The sequence below is a fragment of the Rhamphochromis sp. 'chilingali' genome (genome assembly GCF_963969265.1).
Source record: "Rhamphochromis sp. 'chilingali' genome assembly, chromosome: 4".
In the NCBI taxonomy this organism is placed as follows: domain Eukaryota; kingdom Metazoa; phylum Chordata; class Actinopteri; order Cichliformes; family Cichlidae; genus Rhamphochromis; species Rhamphochromis sp. 'chilingali'.
The window spans coordinates 21144067-21165463 of record NC_137948.1 but is presented as its reverse complement, the minus strand read 5'-3'; the positions used below and the strand labels follow the sequence as shown (position 1 = coordinate 21165463).

The 21397-nt window shown below is 39.1% G+C and overlaps 1 protein-coding gene across 11 annotated transcripts in view; it reads right to left on the bottom strand.

Moving 5' to 3' along the window:
• Window positions 1-10358: 10358 nt before the first annotated feature.
• Window positions 10359-21397, bottom strand: part of rbm47 (RNA binding motif protein 47) — a 38676-nt gene continuing 27637 nt past the window's right edge. For 6 of the 11 annotated variants that reach the window (XM_080880038.1, XM_080880034.1, XM_080880039.1 and 3 more), the window contains 6 exons: window positions 20215-21069; window positions 19802-20132; window positions 18691-18714; window positions 18048-18257; window positions 15352-15560; window positions 10359-13302 (listed from right to left, as the gene is read on the bottom strand). In XM_080880038.1, the coding sequence (XP_080736164.1) occupies window positions 13051-13302; window positions 15352-15560; window positions 18048-18257; window positions 18691-18714; window positions 19802-20132; window positions 20215-21039 (1851 nt within the window). In that variant the 5' untranslated portion in view covers window positions 21040-21069 and the 3' untranslated portion in view covers window positions 10359-13050. The remainder of the gene's footprint in view (window positions 13303-15351; window positions 15561-18047; window positions 18258-18690; window positions 18715-19801; window positions 20133-20214; window positions 21070-21397) is intronic. The other 5 variants (XM_080880042.1, XM_080880035.1, XM_080880044.1 and 2 more) reach the window with 5 other exon arrangements.

The following is a 21397-nucleotide window of genomic DNA, read 5'->3' as shown; positions in this document are numbered from 1 at the left end:
CGTTCCCTGTGTATTCAAAGTATTACGGGAATGGATGTGGAAACCGGATTTCAAAATAAAAGCCAACTTCGAGTGAATTAACAGATATGTTAAGAACATAATAACATATAATTTAGGCTTTTTTTTTTTTTACAAACTCTAATGTTAGATCTATATGACACAGCCTTGTACCCTAATTGTGCCCTGTCACTATCAAGGCCATCTTATTTTGGATTTCAAAGTAAAAGCCCTGTGAATCTTCATTTTTGAACTACTCTTTCAATGACTTAATAATGCTCTTAAAAGCAAAAGTCGTATTTCCAAATACTATTTGAACTTTATATCAACACTTTCCAACCACAGTCTTTTTACAGTGATACCATATCAATATCAAGTCAGTCTGATTTTGCCTTTCATAGTAATGGCCCTTTGAAATTGTCCATAATTGACTTAATCTTCTAACGATTCAAAATGCTCTAAAATGAAAAATTCTTGTTTCCACAGGGTAATTCCACCTTAGATCAACAGTATACAGCCCCACAGTGATACCATATCAATATCAAGTCATTCTGATTATGCCTTCCAAAATAAAAGACTTTTTAAATTGTCCATAATTGACCTAACTTTCAGTGATTTCAAAATGTTTTAAAATGGAAATTTCCTGTTTCCACAGGGTAATTCCACTCCAGATCAACAGTATACAACCTCACGATGTTACCATATCAATATCAAGACATTCTGATATTGCTTTAAAAAATAAAAGCATTTTCAAACTGCCCATATCTGAGTTGCTCCTGGAACAATTTCAAAATGCTCTAAAATGGCACATTCCTGTTTACACAGGGTAATTCCACTTTAGATCAACAGTATACAGCCCCACAGTGATACCATATCAATATCAAGTCATTCTGATTTTGCTCTCAAAAATAAAAGCCTTTTCAAATTGTCCATAATTGACCTAACTTTCAGTGATTTCAAAATGCTCTAAAAAGGAAAATTCCTGTTTCCACAGGGTAATTCCACCTTAGATCAACAGTATACAGCCCCACAGTGATACCATATCAATATCAAGTCATTCTGATTATGCCTTCCAAAATAAAAGCCTTTTTAAATTGTCCATAATTGACCTAACTTTCAGTGATTTCAAAATGCTCTAAGATGGAAAATTCCTGTTTCCACAGGGTAATTCCACTTTATATCAATAGTATCCAGCCCCACAGTGATACCATATCAATATCAAATCATTCTGATTTTGCCTTCCAAAGTAAAAGACTTTTCAAATTGCCGATATACGACCTACTCTTTTAAAGAATTCAGAACGCTCTAAAAATGAAACTTGCTCTTTCCACAGGATGAATCCATGTTAGATCAAAAGTGTACATCCACACCATGGTACTACTTCAATTTCAAGTCATTCTGATTTTGCCTTCCAAAATAATGGCCTGTTGAAAATGCCAATAACTTACCTAACTTTCAGTGATTTCGGAATGCTCTAAAAAGGAAATTTTCTGTTTCCACAGAATAATTTCACTTTAAATCAACAGTATACAACCCCACAGAGATACGATGTTAAGATCAAGTCACTCTGATTTTGCCTTCCAAAATAAAAGTATTTTCAAATTGCCCGTAGACGACCTACTCGTTTCAAAATGCTCTTAAATTGAAAGATGCTGTTTCCACAGGGTAATTCCACTTTAGATCAACAGTATCCAACCCGACAGTAAAACCATGTAAATTTCATGTTGGTCTGATTTCGCCTTTCAAATTAATGGCCCGTCGAATTTGTCCATATGTGATATACTCTTTCAATTATTTCAGAATGTTTTAAAAATGAAAATTTCTGTTTCAACACATATTGGGTTTTCATTTTGAAAAGCAAAATCAGACTCAATTGATTATGACAGAATTGAATCATAAAGATGATGTAAAAGGAAGCTGAAATTGCCACTAGGTTGTAATTGATAGTACGTTTATATTTTAAGTCTGTGGAAAGATGTCATGGTTGGTTTGCAAGCTGTTTTGTAATTTCTTTATTTAGAATGACATCTTTCCACAGACTTAAAATATAAACGTACTATCAATTACAACCTAGTGGCAATTTCAGCTTCCTGTGGAAACTGAAATCTTCCTTTTTAGAGCATTCTGAAATCACTGAAAGTTAGGTAAATTATGGGCATTTTCAACAGGCCATTATTTTGGAAGGCATAATCAGAATTACTTGAAATTGATATGGTAACATCGTGAGGTTGTATACTGTTGACCTAAAGTGAAATTATCCTGTGGAAACAGCAATTTTCACTTTTAGAGCATTTTGAAATCTTTAAAAGAGTAGGTCGTATCTTGGCAATTTGAAAAGTCTTTTATTTTGGAAGGCAAAATCAGAATGACTTGATATTAATATGGTATCACTGTGGGGCTGTATACTGTTGATCTAAAGTGGAATTACCCTGTGGAAACAGGAAATTTCCATTTTAGAGCATTTTGAAATCACTGAAAGTTAGGTCAATTATGGACAATTTAAAAAGTCTTTTATTTTGGAAGGCATAATCAGAATGACTTGATATTGATATGGTATCACTGTGGGGCTCTATACTGTTGATCTAAAGTGGAATTACCCTGTGGAAACAGGAATTTTCCATTTTAGAGCATTTTGAAATTGTTCCAGGATCAAGTCAGATATGGGCAGTTTGAAAATGCTTTTATTTTTGAAAGCAAAATCAGAATGACATGATATTGATGTGGTAACATCGTGAGGTTGTATACTGTTGACCTAAAGTGAAATTATCCTGTGGAAACAGCAATTTTCACTTTTAGAGCATTTTGAAATCTTTAAAAGAGTAGGTCGTATCTTGGCAATTTGAAAAGTCTTTTATTTTGGAAGGCATAATCAGAATGACTTGATATTGATATGGTAACATCGTGAGGTTGTATACTGTTGACCTAAAGTGAAATTATCCTGTGGAAACAGCAATTTTCACTTTTAGAGCATTTTGAAATCGTTAAAAAAGTAGGTCGTATATATGCTCAATTTGAAAGGGCATTTATTTTGGAAGGCATAATCAGAATGACTTGATATTGATATGGTATCACTGTGGGGCTATATACTGTTGATCTAAGGTGGAATTACCCTGTGGAATCAGGAATTTTCCATTTTAGAGCATTTTGAAATTGTTCCAGGATCAAGTCAGATATGGGCAGTTTGAAAATGCTTTTATTTTTGAAAGCAAAATCAGAATGACTTGATATTGATATGGTAACATCGTGAGGTTGTATACTGTTGAACTAAAGTGAAATTATCCTGTGGAAACAGCAAAATTCTGTTTAAGAACATTTTGAAATCGTCAAAAAAGTAGGCCGTATATGCTCAATTTGAAAGGGCATTTATTTTGGAAGGCATAATCAGAATGACTTGATATTGATATGGTATCACTGTGGGGCTGTATACTGTTGATCTAAGGTGGAATTACCCTGTGGAAACAGGAAATTTCCATTTTAGAGCATTTTGAAATCACTGAAAGTTAGGTCAATTGTGGACAATTTGAAAAGGCTTTTACTTTGGAAGGCAAAATCAGAATGACTTGACATTGATATGGTATCACTGTGGGGCTGTATACTGTTGATCTAAAGTGGAATTACCCTGTGGAAACAGGAAATTTCCATTTTAGAGCATTTTGAAATCACTGAAAGTTAGGTCAATTATGGACAATTTAAAAAGGCTTTTATTTTGGAAGGCATAATCAGAATGACTTGATATTGATATGGTATCACTGTGGGGCTGTATACTGTTGATCTAAGGTGGAATTACCCTGTGGAAACAGGAATTTTCCTTTTTAGAGCATTTTGAAATCACTGAAAGTTAGGTCAATTATGGACAATTTGAAAAGGCTTTTATTTTTGAGAGCAAAATCAGAATGACTTGATATTGATATGGTATCACTGTGGGGCTGTATACTGTTGATCTAAAGTGGAATTACCCTGTGTAAACAGGAATGTGCCATTTTAGAGCATTTTGAAATTGTTCCAGGAGCAACTCAGATATGGGCAGTTTGAAAATGCTTTTATTTTTTAAAGCAATATCAGAATGTCTTGATATTGATATGGTAACATCGTGAGGTTGTATACTGTTGATCTGGAGTGGAATTACCCTGTGGAAACAGGAAATTTCCATTTTAAAACATTTTGAAATCACTGAAAGTTAGGTCAATTATGGACAATTTAAAAAGTCTTTTATTTTGGAAGGCATAATCAGAATGACTTGATATTGATATGGTATCACTGTGGGGCTGTATACTGTTGATCTAAGGTGGAATTACCCTGTGGAAACAAGAATTTTTCATTTTAGAGCATTTTGAATCGTTAGAAGATTAAGTCAATTATGGACAATTTCAAAGGGCCATTACTATGAAAGGCAAAATCAGACTGACTTGATATTGATATGGTATCACTGTAAAAAGACTGTGGTTGGAAAGTGTTGATATAAAGTTCAAATAGTATTTGGAAATACGACTTTTGCTTTTAAGAGCATTATTAAGTCATTGAAAGAGTAGTTCAAAAATGAAGATTCACAGGGCTTTTACTTTGAAATCCAAAATAAGATGGCCTTGATAGTGACAGGGCACAATTAGGGTACAAGGCTGTGTCATATAGATCTAACATTAGAGTTTGTAAAAAAAAAAAAAAAAAAAGCCTAAATTATATGTTATTATGTTCTTAACATACCTGTTAATTCACTCGAAGTTGGCTTTTATTTTGAAATCCGGTTTCCACATCCATTCCCTTAATACTTTGAATACACAGGGAACGTAAAACAAACTGGAGGCTGGCTTGACTGCAAGTCTCGAATTGGAGGCTGGCTTGACACAAGTTTGAAATGCACCGTGTAGAACGAAAGACCATCGTACGTATCATAAGTTTACCAGTCTCACAAATTGTCGTCATAAATACACATTCCTTAACCGTTTATTAATAGGACCTTTGAGCTCAACGGTAATTAATTAGTAGTGGAAATAATTTCTGGTACCCATCACAGAAATGTAGCAGTGACAACAATATTGTATGCTGTAATCGTACTGGGCAATTAGTGATACAAAAAACCTGTTTTATCCTGTGAATAAAAGTATATGTTTTTGTCAATGTACCATAATAACAGAAGCGAAACGCAATATTGTGTCAGGACAATTCACTATTTATGCACAATAAATAAAGGAGCATAGCGCGACAATTTCTGTTCAGCGCCAGACTTGCTTGTAACCTATATCACTAATTATGTTATGAAAATGACGTATTAACTACTAAAAAACACTGACCTTCGTGTAAATGCTTGGAGCAGACTAACCTGTGAGCTGGAGTGTTCTGGGACGTTATATTTGGTCTTTGAATGGCTGCAATCCAGGCCATCCGTCGCGTCTTTGTTACTTCGGAAACATGAACAATTTCTCTTCAACGACGTAATCCGATAACAACCGATCTCTTTACCCGTCGGCTTCCCGTGGCTGTCATGCGACCGGCTATTGCAGTTAATAATACAACAGCTTCTTGACATTTTTGTGTTTCTTTTTATCGCTGTATAACTGATTTTAATTGAAAGCCTGCGTGCGCTAGTACCGCTTGCCACGAGTTCCCAGAATCCTTTGCGGTTCTACCCGTGAATGACGTCACATTTTCAATCTCTATATAATATGCATGTTAAATTTTATATTTGGGGTAAAATATCAAGTCTTTTCAAGTAAACCGGTTCAAGTCCAATTCAAGTCCCAAGTCATTGGTGTAAAAGTCCAAGTCAAGTCACAAGTCTTAGAACATTTTTTCAAGTCAAGTCTAAAGTCATAAAATTAATGACTCGAGTCTGACTCGAGTCCAAGTCATGTGACTCGAGTCCACACCTCTGATACCAGCTGTCAAGCACGGCGGTGGAGGGGTGATGATTTGGGTTTCTTACAGCCACAGGACCTGGGACCTGCACTCCGAAGTGACATGAAGAGTGTGGTGCTGGCAGCAAAGCAGCTGATTTTACAAAGAAATTACACTATTGAAAAATATAAAGAGGTTAAACATAATACAGACAGCAATGAATACAGCAGTGTGTGAGCAAACACTGCAGCATGATGTAGTTTTAAAAATGTGCTCCTTAAGTGATTTGGTCATTAAGAGTGTTAATAAAGTTCAGCCTTTATGAAGTCTGGAATTAAAGCTGGTGAAAAGTTAACATACATTAATATCACAACTGATTGACAACAATCAAGTATTTTATTGAGTTAATGTTTAAAATACAGTTAAATTTTGTATTCTTTCAGCTGCAGCCTCAGGCGTTTTTAAGAGTGGGAATAAATATAAAATTATAATTCAATCAAAGGCTTTGTCTACATGCAAGTTTGATACAGTGTTAGCAAGTACAACTAGGCGTCCGGCTTAAGGATCATATATTAATGCTTCCAGAACAATAAAACTGTTGTAAAACTGTTTGCAGCCTACAGAAAAAAAGAATAAAGTTGTGTCTAAGAATCTCCATATTATATTACTGACGTTTGTAAGGGAAAGGCAAAGACATTAGACACTATTAAAAAAGTTTAAATGATGACACAGTGTAAGATATCGTGTTTTTGTTTGAGGTTGTAATCATCTAATTTTAAGACTTGCTAAAAACCAAATGATTAATTTCTATGTCCTGATAGTAAACCTTATATTGTTTTTCAGATGATATGCTGTGTGTCACTGGAAAGAAAGAAATAAGTGAATTAGGTTCACATTGATCTATACTTATCGGAATTATTTTTAAGGAAGTGTGGGTTATTTTAAAATGCTGGGTTTGAGATAGTATTTTGGATAGAGTTCAATGAGTTTTGACTGCTGTTTGGGATTAAGGTGAGCGGTTTGTGTTGTTTATGTGTAAATTGTTTATCTGAGTTGTGCAGATCTCTGTGGTAGAGCTGTAATACCATCTGGTGGGTCTGGAGCCTGTTTTTGTGACAGCTTACATTTTAGAAGTCAAACTTCCTTTTTAGGATGTAAAAGTGTTTCCTCTCCAAGACTCAGTGATAGATATATATAGTTTTCTGTTTTGTTAATTTAGTGGTAGATCATTAAAAAGCTCTTATTTTTATCACATCTTTAAAATGGCCTCTAATTGTGGTTAGTTAATAAATGATTCAAGTTAATATCCTTGGAGTAAAATAAATACAAAATAGTGCAACTTCAACTTGTTGGGCATTGATCGTTATGGTGTTGATGTAATGGTGTTGAAGACGTTAGTCAAAAGTGAAAATGATCCAAATTAGGGCTGCCACGATTAGTCGACTAGTCACGATTACGTCGACTATCAAAATCGTCGACGACTGATTTAATAGTCGACGGCTCGTTTGAAGCTTAGATCACAAAAGACGCAGGAATAAGTAGTAGAATTTAAGATTGTAATAACGGACTGAAACAGAAGATGGCAGCACTGCATGTACAAGAATGCCAGCTGCCGTTAAACCCCAAAGAAGAAGTAGCTCTGTCCAGTGTTGCCAACTTAGCGTCTTTGTAACTCTCAACAAGCAGCGGGTGCTGTAACGCAGTCAGTTCTTCTTTTACTCTTTTACTCTTATGCTGTTTTGTGGATCACAAGGTTTAAAACTACTTATAAACACACACACACAAAGTAACTCCACCAGAGTGCCTATTTCGGGTCACTTTTGCCGGTCCAAGCCCGGGTAAAGGAGCAGGGTTGGAATTGTGACATTAAAAAAAACAATAATTGCTAAAAGAAATTTATTTTGTAGTTCTAAATAAACTCTAAATGCATTTAGGACGTTTTTTACTCACTTTATGTCTCTTCCATGATGTTATTTCTCTCTCCAACAACATAGGTTACAATTACATTAGCATGACCAATTATGCTAATTGGTGATGACGTCATTTAGCGACTTCTAGCGACTTTTAGGACAACCAATAGCGATTTTCCTTACTGAGGAGTTGGCAACACTGGCTCTGTCCCAGAATTCATAGCGCAGCCCAGCTCAGTTTCCAACAATGGCGGCAGCTAGTTAGTTTTAATATTACTCTTATTATTCTTTCTGGGTCATAAAACAAACGTTTAACATATTTTCAGGCGAGAATGTAGCTGTGTAAACCTCAAATATCTGCTCAGTTTATCAAGACCACATATTTTCAAAAGCGCTCCGACGTTTTCGGAGACATCTGTTACCCACCAGCTCGATAACTAGCCGGGGGCAAGGCTCACTAGAGCCGTGAGAACACCGGACTCCCGGCAAATCGTTTTCAAACCCACCACCGTCTTTCGCTACTCAGGTTAAATATATATAAGTCACTTAGATAACTTAAAAATGTTAATGTTTGGCTTTTTTTTAGTATTTTATTTGTTCCTGAGTAAATCGGTTTGGCTGAGATTAAAGTTATAGTTTTTACACAGCTGAATAAACGTCAAGCAGACAGCTGATTATCAGAAGTGTGAGATGCTCGAGAATATACTCCGGTGTCCTGTTATATTTTAGATAGCAAGGAGTTTATTAAACTTCACCAAAACAATCTGCAAATTTCATTAAAATTTAATAAACTAGCATCTTGTCCTTATTTTTAGTTAGCACAGACCTTAAACACTTAAAGCTTAAACACTAATGATAGTTATATAAGAGCAGATGCAGGCTGGTGCAATAAGCTGTACTTTTACGTCCAAATGGATGCACGATCTGATAATCGGTGACTAGTCGACTATCAAAATAATCGTTTGTGGCAGCCCTAATCCAAATACAACTGAAACGCTGCAGTGGGACCTTAAGAGAGCTGTGAATGTGAATGCCCTCAAACCTCAGTGAACTGAAGCAACACTTGTCATGCAAATCAGTTCAGTTTTGTTTATACAGCGCCAAATCTAAACAGCAGGTGCTTCAAGGTGCTTTATAATGTAAGGTAAAGATCCTACAATAATAGAGATAAAACTCAAATATAATCAAATAACCCCCTTTAAGCAATCACTAGGAGACTGTGGGAGGGAAAAACTCCCCTTTAACAGGAAGAAACCTCCAGCAGAACCAGGCTCAGGGAGGTGCAGCCATCTGCTGCGCCCGGTTGGGGGAAGACGGGGCAGAAAACACACTCCTTTAACTTATTGCTGCTAAACGTGGTTCTGAATTGCTCAGGATTTTCTACGAGTCTGTTGTGGCCAGTGCGATCCTCTATGCTGTTGCATGCTGGGGGAGCAGGCTGAGGGTAGCAGATGCCAACAGACTCGATAAACTGATTTGTAAGGCCAGTAATGTTGTGGGGATGGAACTGGACTCCCTCAAGGTGATGTCGGACAGGCGGATGTTGTCCAAGATAAAGACAATGTTGGATAACACCTCCCACCCACTCCATGACATGCTGGTCAGTCACAGGAGCACGTTCAGTGAAAGACAGAGTACCGAAAAGCACCACTGAACGACACAGGAAATCATTCCTGCCTGTGGCCATCTCCCTGTACAACTCATCCACTTAACACACTGTTTACTGCAACAGCTACACCCTTTTTGCACATGTTCTTTTTCAGCTATTTATTAATAAGTGACTTTTATGTATATATATATATATATGCCTGTATCAATAAAGTATTCTGATTCTGAATCATGGGGTCTACTTCTGCTTCTGCATTTTAGCTCAGTTTGTTGTCAAATAAACAATGACACACTGTAATATGTCAAGTGCTGTTTGTATTTACTTAATTTTAAGATCTGATGAAAAAAATCTGACAAAGGCTTCATTCACTGTTTTTACTGTGTCTCCATGATCTGCCTGACATTAAGCATTTCTTCACTCTGCTTTTTCTTGGTTACTTTAACAGATATGAGCTAAAATAAACCCTCTTTAGCAGTGTTAAATAAATGTGTAAATCCTCTCCAGTGAGAAGTTGTGCTTGTGTGCGTAACAGCAGCTGGTGAGAGTTCACAGGCCATGTTCATGTGTCCAGAGCGTGATCTTGCTTGAAATGGATTCACTGCTGGCGTTGCTGCCGTCCGACACAGGCCCGATACTCAGGCGTTTTTACGCTTTATTCAATTTTAGTAGTTAAACATGTGACCATTTGGCTGAAATCTGAGCCTGCTGAAAAAAAACTTACCTTTTCCTGAGCATACTGTACCACACCACGTGATCTAAATCCTCCTGCTGGGGTACAGCGTGTTTCTAGATTAAAGTTGAGGTGCCACAGAGGAGTTTATGAAACACTGTGCTCCTCCTGTGACATTGCTTAATAATAGTTGATGTATGAGGTCAGACATGGGTTTCCATTCACAGAAGTCGGCGCTGAAGTCCCCTTTTCAGCACTTGCAACCTTTGCCAACTTTAATCCAAGGCTAATGTTTAACAAAGAAAACCAAGTAGACAAAACGATGGACGGCAAGAGTGCATCCTTTCAAAAATGCTTTATTTATCTACTATATCACTATAAATATACCAATGCTGAACAAGGAAACGGGGCCTTCTGATAGAAAAGAGTCTGCATAGGTCTACAAAGGGCACATGTTGGCAATAAAGGCACACACTACGAAGAGTTAAAGATGCTAAACCCGAACATCTAAGTTAAACCAGGCACGCGCAGCTCCATACTGACACAGGAAGATCGTCCTGCTGCCGCTGCTGCATTGTGGGTGAAATGCAGGTGATGGAAAGTAAAGCAGGTGCTGTGAGTGGAAGGGAGAATGCAGTTTTCTGTTGTTAAAACCACGTGAAATTTTGGTGAAGGTTAAATCATTGCCCCATCCACCCATCATTAGATCTTTTAATTATTTAGCCAAAAAAAGTTGCAACACATTGAGCCGGAGACGCCAATGGGTCGTAACGCCTCGGCGGGCCAGGTTTAACCTTTGATATCGATAACGGGGAGAACTTGGCGTTCCCACTCTAAACACCGCGTCCAGTTCCAAATAGCAAACACAACGTTACACCTAACAAAAGCACAATAACCTCCAATGTTTAACAAACTATTGGACACTTTGGGGGAAAAAAAGAATCTACTTTTGTTAGTCTGACTTTTATACCTAAACAAGGTGTAAATAAAGAAAACAAATAGGTTTTACAATATATTATGCCTTTTCTTCTCACTTCATAAACAACACACGTAATGCATATATTAAATATATCCCGACTTATTGTCATCGTACAAGATCATAATAAGAGCCGTTAACAGCAGTTTGTTTTCTACATTAAATCCAGTTTCAAAGGAGAGAGAGAAGCAGTAAAATGCAGAATACAGAGTGAGATTACACAACTATGGACTAGTTAAGCAGTCTTTTCACTCACACTCTTGGGCCTAAACTTAAAAGCCAGGGAGCCCTCATATTAGCAAATAAAATACCATCGAATGCGGTGAAGGAGAATAATAATAATACAAAAGAAAAAAGAGCTGGTTTACAAATAAAAGGACACTCAAATGTTTGGCATTTTTCATAAAGGATGGCTCTTGTGGAGTGTGACTTCATGATCAGCAGCTGTTTGAATTCGAGTGTTACAATACTTGCATATTCCAGTGGGATGTATTGCTCCCAGTTATTCCCAGTCCACAAGTACACTTGTGTAGATGCACTGCAGAGTTTTCAAAGCGCCCGCTGAGCATTGAGGAGCTGCAGGCTTTATATGAGAAGAAGCACAAACTTTGCTCCAGTTCACACGTTTGATATCTCTTCATCTGAAAGTGGCAACTTCTTGCCTTTTATAAATACATTTACGTGCACCTCGGAAGAGGATGGAGGCAACCTTGGCACATCTGGCTACAAAAGCTGAAACCTCAATACAGTAATACCACAAATCTGCATCATGGGATATACAAATTCTTCTTTGTGCCAAAACACGCGGGCTTGGTTTTCTTACAAAAAGGCACAGTGAAAAGCAGGCAGTTGCATAAACAGCGTGTAGGTGTAAGGCACTGTAGTCAGGAGTCTTTCTAAAGTCCTCAGACTGAAGTGGATGTTAAGGTTTTTGGTCAGCACTGGCAAAAAGTACGAGCTGTTCAAGTGATAGAGTGCTCCAGTCCAGATAGAAAAATGTCTCTCATTTCTGTCCGTAGTTGTTCACAATTAAAAACATCAGAAAAAAACATACATAACTGAGTAAGAACAAAAAACAGCTAACATCTATTCAGTCTTAATCCCCTATTACCGCCGTTTCTTTAAATGTGGAACATTTTCCATGTCAGCTGAACATCATTCAAAAAGCTTTCCAGTTTTCTTTCTTAATTATTTGTTCCCAACAGGAATCTGTCAAAATAACAAATATTTAGCAGGCAACATTTCTTCAAAGAAAACCAACAAATGTGTTTCAATGTATCAAAGAGGAGATAGAGAAACAACCTTGCAAAGCAAAAAAAAAGAGCAAAAATGAGCTAATTATAGGTAAATAAATGCAACCTAGAAAACCTAGAACCTTCATGTAAAACAACCAAAAACACAATAAAAACTACAATAACCAAAAAGTACCAAACAGGCGTGTTCAAAGCATTCAACCAGCATGGACGGACAGCATCACCTACAGCATGTAAAATTGGCTAAAATACTATATAATGATGGGGGGGAAAAAAGGCATTAGTATATCTGAAGACAGCAGTCTTCAGCGGTATTTATCAGTAGTTCCTGTTGTAGTTTTTCTTCCTTACGATTAACTCGTCTCTCTTTTTTATTGTTACTCTGAAAATAGTTTCAAATCTAGAACAAATACCACGGCAACATGGAAAGAGAGAGCGACAAAGAATAGACACCTTAAATATATATCTTCTCTTCATAAATACTTGAACGTACCTTCGGTGTTCCCGTGGTGGGATTCGGAGAGAAACAAAAAAGGCAGAGGGGTGTTATTGGGAGTTGTCGTTTGTTACATTTGTTACATTATTCAGTAGAAAACAGTGATGCTGCCTAATTAGAAACACTATGTTCACCTTGGGTTGAGGACATACCGAGGCCGATAGGAGACGTCAGGCTGTTTGTCACTGTGTGTGCTTTTAATATTTGCTACAAATTCCTTTCGAGCTCAAGTTTGAGATGTTTCTACGTGATGGGACAGACAATGCTGAGATGTAGTTCAGTCACAGGCAGGATCTGAGCCTCTTAATCAGTATGTCTGGTAGACATCATGGATGGGCAGCTGGAAGGCTGTGGCGGGGAAGGCCTGGGGCACCGCGTAGCCGGCGTAACCTCCGTATGCTGCAGCCGCCACGGCTGCGTTTTTCTGCAGAGCTGCCAGAGCTGCTGTGTTGGCAGTGTAGTTTGTGATGGGGACATACCCAGGTCCATACAGACCACCAGCTGCTGGGATGCGCTGTACGTTGTGGGCCATGGCATAGACTGGAGTGATTGGACGGCCCTGCGTAGGGAAAGAAAGTGAATTAGAAAAAGGAGATTTTTAAAGCGTGCCCACAATGCCTGTATTTAATTTACATAAGAAGGGTGGCCATAGCTTCCTTTTACATAGAATTTAAGCCAGTGTGACTTAAACCTGAATTCCTTCTATTGACCAGAAGGGGGAAGCAACTCTGCACAAAGAAATGCAAAAGTTTATGGAAACATGACCCCAATACTCACTTGATCCATGACCTCAGTAAACACTTTGCTGATAGGTTTATGGTCTTAATGACTACTTTCAAGTCTTACTGAATGCAGCATGATGTTTATTTTGTTAAGTATGGTCCCCATTAGAGCCGTAAAGAATAATAAAGCACAGTTTTGTTTTGTTTTTTTGGGGGGGGGGGCTTATGTAGCAATGGGGCAGGCTGCTACAGAATGAGTGCGGACCATCTCTTTCTCAGTCAGACCAGCCCATCCCTAATCACAACTGGTTTCAAAACAGCCAGATAGAGCCGTAAAAATCTCAAGTCACGGCTTCACAGTCGCTAAGTTAATCTTTTCTTTAAGGTCTGAATCACACATGGGCTAAGTATGGGCCCTGGGCTTCAACCTGGGCCCCAGCGTCCTTAAAGGGAAACTAAAGACTCCCCAGCCTCCTGTCAATAAATGAAATAAAAGCATTGCTATTGGTGCTTAACGTGAATGATTATAATAAGTCTCTACTGCACCTTCCCTCTACAGCTCCACAGGATAATAGCTCACACATCTGGATGCCCAGTGAAAGATCTCCAGTTCGATTCCAGGGAGAGACATAAATCCTTTTGGGGTTGCAATAGAGGGCATCCGTTATAACAATCTGTCTAACACAGTGTGTTTTGGCAGGTGAGGGAACCTTGAGACGTGGTTATAGAGGTGCAGCGTGGGGAAAAGAACTCCTTAAGAAATAATCCACATAATAACTTGCTTTGCAAGGCTGCGATCAGCTGACCTGTGCTGCTACTCTATTGTTCACTGCTCTTTGTGGATTTGGCCAGCCAAATTCAGCAAGATATAATGAGATGTTTCATGAGCTGTATGGTTCATTTTCAAACCCCCAGACACCATAAAATGAGTAAAAAGAGAGTGAATCTAGTCAGCATCATCACGTTAAGTATCAGTTGATGTGTGATGTAACTTAACGTCACAAAACTGCAAACTCACCAGTTTAGCCTGAACTAACGTCTACCAACCAGCTCAGTAGACCTAAAGTATTTTCATGCAAAGTTTGAATAAGGGAATTTGTATACTTCAAGTATGAGTTCAGATCATGCATCGATCTCAAAAATGATTGAAAAACTTTGGAAAATAATCTCTCATCGTCTTTCTTACATCTTTCTCCGTTTCCCAGTCCTGCACATTAACGTTTGCTTCTCTTCCTCTCTCTCTCTTAGCTCACACACACATTTAGGAACAAACTGTGCAGAAACAGCTGTTCTGTTCTGAGATATTTGTCAAGCTGCTTGAAAAGTTGACCATGAAGTTACCCTCCTATTTAAAAAAAACATCACTCAGTTTATGCTTGCGCTTCTTTTGTAGTGGTATGCAGGTGCTGAATTACAGCCACTGCAACTTTACATGGTAAATGGCCTGTATTTGTATATAGCACTTTACTAGTCCCTAAGGACCCCAAAGCGCTTTACACATCCAGTCATCCACCCATTCACACACTGGTGATGGCAAGCTACATTGTAGCCACAGCCAGCCGGGGCTCGAACCGGCAACCTTCCGATTACAAGGCGACCTCTCAACTCTTGAGCCACGATCGCCCCTGCCATCTGCACCATGAACGCATCACAGGGATGAGAAGAAAAAAAAGGATATGATGAGGGTGTAAGTGGGCTGTTGGATGTCATAGCTTTCTTATTACTGAGAAAGTATATCCGTAGTGTTACCAGGAGCAACGGCAGCCACACAAATCTAAAAAATTTAATTAATATAACCGTAATATGCACTGACCTGCCAATCCCACTAAATTGCTCATTATCTGAATGTCATTCCGACTCCCTTTGACCCCGTGAATAATACCCACCTGGAAGGGTGGAGGGGTAGAGACCGCAGGTAGGACGGTGGCAGCAGCAGCAGCAGTAGCAGCAGCAGCAGCGGGGGAGTGTTCGGGGTGCTGCATGGCCAGAGGGTTGATAAGATGCTCCACTGTGTGCACCTTCCCCTCCTCCATCAGCTTGGCTGCAGGAGTGGCGCTGAACACTGGGTACTGCCCACCCAGAGTCTGTAATGCCACTGCACATAGAGAGACACACAAATGAGAGCTTGGATAACAGACTGGAGACAACAGAGCATCATCCAAATATTAACACTACTCAGGAAATAACAGATAAGCGCACACATGCATCCAATCATTTATAGAGATAAAACACTACAGAGGCGAAGAGAGAACAGCACAAACAGGGTGAAGAGTTCAATTTCAGCAAGAAGTGGAAATAAATAAGTTACACAAATTGGCGTTGTGGTGTGATTCAGCTTATGATGGTGCTCAGCTGGGGATTAACCCTAGCACTTCAACACACACACACACACACACACACACACAGAGCAAACACAACATCAGTCATTGTTTCAGATCCACAAAAGTCTTTTCAATCCTGTGATTCCACACAGACCGGCACCGACACTGAGCTGCAGATTGAGGTCAAATCCTTAAACAAGGAAACATCAGTAACGTCGACTCTACTGAACGGATCTCTGATCACCAAACACACGACACTGACACACACATGCAGTAAATGGTTAGTAAGGTTTAATCAATATGTTGATAAAACAATTAGGCTTAGTAGCTTTAGTCGAAGAATTTGAAGGCTGAAGAATAATTCCAGTGTTTTAAATTTTCCATATCAACATCTTTAAAAAAAAAAAAAATCACTTCAGTTTCTATCTTTCATTCTTGAAAAAAGAAACGTACAGGATTTAGATGATCCACCAACATTAAAATAAACTCAGTTTCATTCCCCCCTGCCTGCTTTCAGGAAATAAGGCAGAATGAAAGAAATTGAATTTTTCCACCAGGAAAATGATCCTTTGAAAACAAGACACTTACAACGTTTCTCTCTTAGCTGGGAGAGCAGTTGCTGTAGATGTAGATGTGCTACAACTCTTCATAACACTGGAATCATCCTTCAAGTGATCAGAATAGAGTGGACACAACAGTCTTTAGTTTGTGCTTTTACATTTGCATTTCAGCTCCGATTATGGCTTAAACTGTCATAACGCTCACAAAGCTACAGATAAGACTCAGTGTGACTAGAGAAAAAGCTACCTTTGTTATGTTCGAGCACTTATTAAAATAGAAAGACAAAAAAAGATCATCCATCTGTCAAGTCAAAGTTGGAGACGACTGCATATAAACTGCCTCGAAAAAACTACAACCGTATAAAAAGCTATGTATGATATGGCTGCTGACTAAACCTCTGCACTCCAGAGATTTGGTAACACTTTATTATTCTTATTGATGATTATTATAAAGAAGTGTAGCTATGGTTAATTGATTTTTAGTTAGCTAATAGTTACTGCTAAAGAAATACATAGCAATGTTAAACAGTGGTTCTACAGTGTAGGGTTTATATTTTGACCTAACAAGTGACTGATCCCTGCTTCGATTCTGGGATGTGATGCAAATCTCTAGAATTGCATCAAGACGGGCATCTGGCTTAAAAATGTACAGAATCTAAACCTGGGGAGCTACCCGCTGTGGTGACACCCTACCAAAAAGAAAGCACCCAAAAGCAGGATTGACAGGTTTACAATAACCCTGCAGATAATGTTCACAGATTATGGATAGGTAGGTATTTTTACTGTATATAGTACCATTTGTACATAACACAAAATACTCTTTTTGTAGGGATTTATTAATTCTGCTTTTTTAGTGCTTTTGAGTTTTTGTTTACTTTCTAATATTTCTCCACTTCACGTTTTCTTTTTCACTCTTGTGCTGCTGTAACAAGTGAATTTCCCCAGTGTGTGTTTAATAAAGTCGATCTCTATCTGAAGGAGGGGCGGTGGCGTAATTCACGAGCTCGTGAAATCTTGTCCGGTTTCTCTCACTGCCTAGTTTGTCTTTAATTTGTAGTTTTTTAAATTGTTTCTATTATAAAAACTGCATAAATTGTAATTTTAGGCCTATTAATATTTTGGAAACATTAATGCTTCTTATTTTATTGCTTGTTAGCAGGGGGTTGCATGTTTTCTCATGTTTCTCATGTTCATGGAGACACACCATTGGTGTGAACCATTTCTCGTAAATATCAGCTTAAATGGGCTCCAACTGTCAGCATAAAGTGTTACCTGAAGAAGCTCGTAACGGTGTTTTAAAATCACCCTGTGGTGTGTCTGAAACAACCCTTACAGTCATGGCTTTTGTGTTTTAGGTTTCAGTTCACCGCTCATTTAAACAAGCACTGATCAGCACAGTTTGAACCTGAATAACCAGAAAGACAAATTTCTGTTGTGTAAGGAAAAGGAAAGAATGAGGAATGAAGTATAGCCGTTACCTTCTGGTCATGTTGGAAAGGACTGACTACAATGTTGTTATTCTTTACTGTAAATGAAAGAAAGGCCGTCCTTTTGCGCATGACCGTCCAGAAATGACTAGAAAGCTGATTCACAAAAAATGCTCCTCAAATCACACAGGAGAAAAAACTGCGGGCTGGAAGATTTAGTAAAAGCCTTTTTGAGATGGGCAAGAATAGGTCGGGGTTTGTCTATCTCACTGACTTGTGCCATGTTTGATGCCAACTGGGTTGACGGAAGCAGCGAGCTCCAGACTGGGCATCAGCTCATAGGACTTTTCAGGCTGCTTGGTCTTGCCCTCGTGGTAGCGGCTGTAGATGCCACGACCGGCAGAGTAACCTCCGAGGTACGACCCCCGTGGCCCAGGGGTACGATTACCTGCAGTAGCACGACCACGACCTCTCACAGTACCTGCTTAAAATACAATTAAGGGGATATGATGACAGGGGTTGTGGTTTAGGGCAGCAGGGGCAATTTTGGCAAGATGAGTTTTGAAAGTTTCTCAAGACATCAGAACTTGCACACGACTAATTTAACTCATATTTTAGCTAATATTCTGCACATAGAGAAATATTGCTACTGAATTTTTGCTCCGACTTGGAGGTGTTTGGGTTTAGTGTGGCCTCTGTCTCTTATATTAGGTCTATTATGTAACTCCATAATGTTGTCGACTTGTATTCCAAGAGTTTTGCCACTTGGTGGTGAGCTCTCTAATAACCCAGCATGAAATGGGAGGTGACAGCACAGCAGGAAAAAGATGGTGTTAGAAAATGTATAGTTTGTCACATGGCAAGAAGGCTCATTGTTCATCAGAGTAACAAGTAGGAATAAGGATGTGAGAGATTACCATTGTTCTGTATCATTGGGGATCCTTTGGAGAGAAAACCAAAACACAATGATTGCTCAAAGTTAGATTTTCCTGCTATCACCCAAGACCATATTTAAAATCAATCATTAAAGGTGATGGGATTAGCATTCATTGATCCATCAGCTGGTTTTGTATTTCCCTTTTACAACACCAGTTCCAAAAGAAAGTTGGGACGCTGTGTGAAATGTAAATTAAAACAGAAGGCAAAGATATGCAAATCTCACAAACACGTTTTATTCAAAGCTTAGAACAAAGAAAATGTACGAAAACTTCAAACTAAGGAAATGTATTTAAAGAAAGAATCTGATCACGTTGAATTTAATGGCAGCATCGCTTCTCAAAAAGTTGTGACAGGCCCATGTTCACCACTGTAGTATCCATTACGCTCTGAACAACACTCCGTAAACTTCTGGGAACTGAAAAAGACCTGAGAATTTCGATTCCCCTAACCACAGAACAGTTTTCTGTTCTGTCTCAGTCCATTTTTAAATGAGTCTTAATCCAACAACAATTCACATAAGGCTTTAACCTGAATTTGTAGATGGTGCATTGAACTGTGTTCACAGACTGTGATTTCTGGAAGTCTTCCTGAGCACATGCAGTGATTTCCATGACAGAATAACGCCTGTAGCGCCGCCGGAGGGCCCAAAGATCACGCCTTCATTCAAAATGAGCTAATTTTTGTCTTTAAAGAAAAAGGTCTTAGTTAAACATTTGATATGCTTCTTCCGATGTCTTCCATTGTGACTAAAATATGGGTTTGTCAGATTTGTAAATCATTGCGTTCTTTTTTTTTATTCACATTTTACACAGTGTCCCAACTTGTTTGGAATTGTGGTTGTAACATAAAAGTGATTTTAAGCCACAAACCCTCATCAAGTTAAAGATTTCTTTAAAATTTCTCATCAAATGAATCTTTAAATGATCATATTGTCCTTTTGAACGTCTGAAAATTTCTTACAGTAAATACTGTTTTCATATCATGAGATCCTAAAATGTTTTGGAGCTTTGGCTCCAACCAAGAGGGTTTTTCATGAAACACTGAATTTTGCAACAGATTATTACTGATTGAAAAAAAAATCATTCTAACCTTTGACGAAGTACTCTCTGTTGGGTCCAATGAGGGTGTTGTAAGGATAACCATAGTATGCCAATGTGTAGGGATCACACTGATAAACGTAGTTCTGCTGAGTAGCCTCTGAAGTGGCAGGAGCTCCCCCCTTTGAAGCCTTCTGGCGTGAGTACTGCTCTTTATCGACAGGTTTGGCGAGTGTCACCTCGATGCAGGACCCTTCTACCTCTGTGCCATTGAGGTTGTCCATAGCCAACACAGCATCATCCCGGGAGGTAAAGTGGACAAAGGCGTAGTCACGGATTTTCTTTACACGCTCTACACATCCAGGGTTAAACTGGCTGAAAATCTAAAGACAAAGGATGGGAGAAATTAAAATCGTGTCAGAAATGTTTTGCATGCTCGAACCCAAATAGCCAGTCGGTCCTCACCTGTCTGATCGTCTCTTCGCTGGTTTCCATCATTAGATTCCTGACATACAAGATCTTCACTGTTTCCATCACGTCTTCGTCTACATCAATCTCTGGCTCTGCCCAGTCCACTGCAATCTGGTGGCCCCACAGCTGAATGCGTCCAGGCATCAGCTTCCTACGAGCCATGGCTGCTGCACGATGTGACTCATACTCTACGAAGGCAAAGCCACGGTTCTTCATCTTGTCTGCAGCGCTGGCATAAACTATCACATCTAATACGCCTTCTGTCACCTTGGAGACCTCTTCCAGGATCTCCTCACGTTTCTTGGTCTTGGGAATGCCACCAATGAAAAGACGGCAGTTGTCCACTGAGGAGCAGACACCCAGCAGCCGCCCAGGCCGCACTTCATAGTTATTCAGCTCCCGCACGGCTCTCTTGGCCTCGTGTTTCTCTGTGTACATTACAAAAGCGTACCCTCGATTTTTCCCATCAAAGTCCATCATCAGGCGCATCTCATAGATGCGTCCTACGGACTCAAACACTGGGACCAACTCATCTTCATAAACATCCCGCGGAATCTTTCCGACAAAGATCTCACAGCCTCGAGGAGGAGATGCACCATTCCAACCGGGAGGGGGACCGTACTTTCGCTGACCATTTTCCTGGACCATACTGTAGCCAGTACGCTCCATCAGGGCCACCAGTGAGGCCTCATTAGGTGCACCAGCAACACCCTCAGGGATGTTGAGCTGTCCATGGTGAGAGTGATGGGCACCAGAGGATTTGGAGGGGGCAACGTTGTTACTCATGGTCGAAGAAGAAGCAGGATCTTCAGCTGTCATTCTGACAAAACCATCCAATCAGATCAGGGCCTGAAGGAGGATAAGAGAGAGATCTGTCAAATTATACTGAATTAAATGGCTGCTGTAAAGACAGAGAAAAAAAATACAGCGGGAAGAAAATAGGCTGATGATCAGAAGACATCATTTAAACAACAGTGACTGATTGCTGACTTTGAGCACAATTTGCATGCATGCAAGATTACCTGACTAAAACAAACCAGCACACATTACGAGGCCTGAACACCACAGTGGAAATACAGCATCCATAAATCCTCAGGGCGCCTTCCCCTATCAGTGGTTTTACAACCTTGTTTTGTTGAGTAACTCAGATTGCTTGCTGACCTCTGACCCCTATCAG